A 5,268-nucleotide genomic window follows, 5' to 3' on the forward strand; every position below is an offset into this window, starting at 1 on the left:
ATGCTGGTAAGTCAAATATAATTGCTTATATGGAGAGTTACCGATACGCCAACACGAGCGGTTGGATACATCGGCAGTTTTTTCTAGGAGAAAGGGAAAAAACCCCTACGCAAAAACAATTGTTTTTAGTGGGTTCCTTAGCTCTCGACCGCTAGCGCTATATGCCTTGTCGGAATAAAAAATTATATACATGTTTAGATTTGTATCAAAATACTTAGACTGGACTTGCTCGAAAAGTCTAAGATATCAAAAATTTTTTGTTAACAGGACATGTTCAGACAAACATAACCATAAATGAAAAAGTGCAATCTGACGAGAGCAGTAGTAGCCAGAGTTCTAGTGACGACGATGACGAAAAAGAAAACAATGGGCAAGCCCCAGAAAAACCTGTCGAAAAATCTGTTGAAAAACCTCCAGAAAATACTCTCGAAAAACCTCTTGAAGAAGAGATCATAAAGGCGTTAGGTGAGGACCCGACAAGAGTCGATTCTGAAAAGGTAACCTTACACACTACTATTTTAAAACGATGGCTTCACTGGCATGCGAATGGTCTAACAAAAGAGGAAAAAGAAGAGCTGGTCAAAAGATACCCATGCATGGAAGGATTTGAAGTACCGGCACTAAATCCAGAATTAGCATCAAAATTACAAGAGAGCACCTTAAAGAGAGATGAACATATGATGGAAAGACAAAAAATAGCCAGCTCAGCATTGACGATAATAGGTTCACTTATGTCGGAAATAACACATGAAACAGATGGGCTTGATAAAGCAGTGGTTGTGGAAAAGCTAAATGATACAGCTAAGTTATTGAATCAACTTATGGTAGAACAGATAAACACGAGGAAAGCCATCGTATTACCCGGTATAGACAAGAAATACAAGTCTTTGCTGGAAAGCGCAGTAACAGATAAATATTTATTCGGGAAAGATTTAACGGAAAGAATTAAAACAGCAAATGTAATAGAGAAAGTAGGTGAGAATATAAAAGTTCAGGTGCAAAAGAAACCTTTACAACAGAAGAATTTAAACTACAACAGCCAGCTAGGCAGAAAACCGCCCTACGCACAAACAGGAAATCGAAATTACCAAGGACAGTCGAGACCAAGAGTTCTCTTCAGGAAACACCAGCAACCATTCAACCCGAGGGTGAACACTCAGTACAGATATCGACAGAAACAGCAGAGCTACAAATAAATGTAGGTGAAATTGCAGGTAGACTCAGATATTATCATAAAAATTGGGAAAAAGTTACTAAAGATAAATTTATTTTAAATACAATTAAGGGATATAAAATAAGAATGTTGAAAAGAATAGGTCAATTACAAAAACCGTGCAAAAAATTTAATTCAGTAGCAGAAATAAAAGAATATAAAAAAGCAATAAAACAATTAAAAGATAAGGGAGTGATAGAACATTGCAAGCAAAGTAAAAGACAATACTTGTCTAGCTATTTTTTAAGACCCAAGTCGGACGGGACTAAACGATTCATACTAAACTTAAAAGATTTGAACAAATATGTGGTCGTTGAGCATTTTAAAATGGAAAATATAAAAACAGCGGTAAACTTAGTATTTCCAGGAAACTATATGTGTAATATAGACTTACAAGATGCGTACTATTCGGTCCCGATATGTGAAAAAAGTAGAAAGTACCTAAGATTTGAATTTGGGAGAAAAACTTATCAGTTTACCTGTCTACCAAATGGTCTATCATCCGCTCCGTATATTTTTACAAAAATATTGAAACCCATTGTTAATTACTTAAGATCAAACGGGTGTTTTTTAGTCATTTACTTAGATGATATTCTGGTAATAGCCAAAGATTATGTGTCTTGTAAAATAAATGCGAATTTAGTAATTAAAATACTAACAGATCTGGGGTTTATTATAAATTGGCAAAAAAGTAATTTGATACCTTCAAAAAGGAGAAAATTTTTGGGGTTTATAATCGATTCCGTAGAATATATAGTCCAGATACCTGATGAAAAAAGGGAAAGATTAAAAAATCTAGTGTCAGAATTCCTTAAGAAAAAGCTCTGTAAAATTCGAGAATTTGCAAAATTTATTGGCTGCTTAATAGCAGCATGCGTAGCTTTTGAATATGGTATATTACACACGAAAATATTTGAAAGAGTAAAAACTTTAGCCTTAGAAAATAAACAAGATTATGAAGAAATAATGAGAATTCCGAAATGTGTAAGGGAGGATTTGTTGTGGTGGAAAACGGCTATAAATTCGTCCGGGAACCCGATTAAAACTGCTGATTTCTCTATGGAAATTTTCTCAGACGCGTCCGACTCTGGTTGGGGGGCAACAAACAATTTAGATAGTGTTTTTGGATTCTGGGATGATATTCAAAAATCATATTCAATAAATTATAGAGAATTGTTAGCCGTAAAATTTGCACTCGAAAAGTTAGGAAATAATCAGACCAACGCGCAAATATTGCTCAGAATAGACAATACAACAGCGATATCATATGTAAATAAAATGGGTGGTACAAGATATAAAAAATATAATCTGTTAGCTCGAGAGATTTGGCATTGGGCAGAAGAAAGACATAATTTCTTGTTTGCATCATATATCTCATCAAGGGAAAATTATAAAGCAGATAGCCTTTCACGAATAAAGAATGAAGACACGGAGTGGGAGTTATGTGATACAGCATTCGAACGAATAGTAGAGCGCTATGGTAGACCAGAAGTAGATTTGTTCGCTAATAGATTCAACAAAAAATGTGAAAGATTCGTGTCCTGGTTGCCAGACATCACTGCATTCGAGGTGGACGCTTTCACGATTAGATGGGATAAAATAAAATTCTACGCCTTTCCACCCTTCAATCTAGTTTTAAGATGTTTAGTTAAAATAAAAAAGGAAAAGGCATCCGGGATAATCGTTGTGCTAGACTGGCAAAATCAGCCTTGGTACCCATTGTTCATAGAATTGTTGGTGGAGGAACCTATAAGACTGGGACCAAATAACAAACTATTATTTTCTCTGTGCAGGTCGAAAATACATCCGCAAGCGGAAACTTTGCGTTTAATGGCAGGCAGAGTCTCATCAATGTGTTTTTAAGGAAAAACATACCTGTGGAAGCAATTGATATTTTAATAGAGTCTTTGACAGAATCAAGCATAAAACAGTATAATTCAGCCTTAGGAAATTGGTGGAAATTTTGTGCAGAAAATAAAATTGAGCCTTATGAACCAACCTGCAACAACTTATTAAAATTCTTGACAGAATATTATAATAGAGGACTATCTTACTCATCATTAAATACTTACAGATCGGCAATATCGTTTTTATCCATAAATAATATAGGAGAGGAAAAGATAATTCATCGATTTTTCAAAGGTATATACAAATTAAGACCTGCAAAACCCAAATACGCCCATACATGGGATGTAAGTACGGTACTTAATTATCTAAAAACACTTCATCCACTAGAAGATTTAAGTCTGCAACAATTGACGCAAAAGACTGTAATGCTCTTAGCTCTATGTACAGGACATAGAGCACAAACACTTGCAAGCATAAAAATACACAACATAGCTGTTAAGGATACTAGTATAGAGATAAAAGTACCTGACCGGATAAAAACTTCTGGACCAAATAGGCTACAGCCTTTCTTTATTCTAACAAAGTATGAACATGACTGTAGAATATGCATAGTAGAGACTTTAGTAAAATATATGGAAAAAACACAAGACATTAGGAATACAGAAGAAAAATTGTTAATAGCAATAAAAAAGCCACATAAAGCTGTAGGTTCTCAGTCAATAAGTAGATGGATTAAAGAAGTGTTAACTAAAAGTGGTATAGATATTTCAATATTTTCCTCGCTTTCTACGAGGCATGCGTCGACAACAGCTGCATCGAAAAAAGGTGTTAACTTAGACACAATAAGAAATACCGCAGGCTGGTCAATAAATTCAGAAATGTTTGCAAAATTTTATAATCGTCCCATTAAATCAATGGATCAAAATTTTGCTGCGGCGATCTTAGGTTCATAAGTTAAATTTAATAAAACAAAATTAAAAAAGTGTTATATTTCGGATAAAAGTTACATGTAAAACAAAGATATTCAATAAAGTTGTAATATAAAATTTTTATAAATTAAATTGCTTTACTCTGAACAACTACAAATATGTAATCTCGAGAACGAGGCACGAAATATAATTGAACGATTAAACGAACTTGCAAAGTGAAGTTCGATCGCAATTATATGAAGAGCCTCGTTCGAAGAGATTACATACCCTCCCTCCCGACTATACGTATATCACATATAGTCACCCTAATAAAATAATAAAGCAATTTAATAAATAACTCTGAAAAAATGAGGAGAATTGCCACCACCGCGGGAGGGCAGCACGGTCCCAATATGGCGGGTTTTTGGCTATACTCTGAAACGCTGTGACTTTTGGTGGGCAAAAGGGATACTACAAATATGTAATCTCTTCGAACGAGGCTCTTCATATAATTGCGATCGAACTTCACTTTGCAAGTTCGTTTAATCGTTCAAGTATATTTGAGTATTCATCAGTTGCACTTTGAACTATCATCTACAGTACAAATTTGGCCCGTCCGGGCAAGTAGTTCACAGTAGGAAATTGAATCGTGGGTGGTTCAGCTAGCTTCACTCTGTAATTTAACTTGGAAAATGATATACTACACTGTAGTTGAAACCACACACGATTCAACTTCCCACTGTGTACGTATACAAAAATTATATAATAATTAATTATTGATTCATTTACTTGCCTGAATTTATGTGATCTCAATACTTTATGTTGCCGATTGATTGACTTACTTGCCTAATTTATTTGATCTTCATGCTTTATGATGCCAGATATATTTATTAAGTAACCAGAAGAACTACTTCCTTTTCTGAAATATTTAACTGTAAAGTGTTTTTTCAGATATTTTTGTCTAAAATTCTTTTTCTGCAATATTTCGTTTTTAATGTATTATTTTTTATTGTAAAAGTATTGATGTTTGATGTGTGGAAATATATTTACATAGAAATTTTTAAAGTAACATTTGAGTTTAAAAAATGTTTGGTCTTATAGATTATTTTGTTCAATGGAATCACTTTCAATTACTTGCCGTCTTTTTTCTACACGAAAGTATTTTTTTCGGGGATGTCAGAGCTTTTTATAATGTGACAAAGATACATCTTAAGAATTTCTTTATGCGAAAATACAAAATGTAGTGAAACTCTTAAAGAAAGAATGTGTATTCTAATAATTAAATTTTATTGGACAGGA

General features: G+C 33.8%; 1 protein-coding gene across 1 annotated transcript; it reads left to right on the forward strand.

Annotated features, from left to right (window-relative positions):
- Nucleotides 1–4,014, forward strand: LOC136773452 (uncharacterized). Its single transcript, XM_066727149.1, has 4 exons — nt 1–6; nt 279–971; nt 1,040–2,950; nt 3,007–4,014. Exons 1-4 carry the CDS (start codon nt 1–3, stop codon nt 4,012–4,014), a joined length of 3,618 nt encoding a protein of 1,205 aa, XP_066583246.1.
- The last annotated feature ends 1,254 nt before the right edge of the window (nt 4,015–5,268 follow it).

Source organism: Prorops nasuta, unplaced genomic scaffold (assembly GCF_024137725.1).
Source record: "Prorops nasuta isolate Cenicafe-Biocafe unplaced genomic scaffold, Cenicafe_Pnas_1.2 PNAS00001, whole genome shotgun sequence".
Lineage (NCBI taxonomy): Eukaryota > Metazoa > Arthropoda > Insecta > Hymenoptera > Bethylidae > Prorops > Prorops nasuta.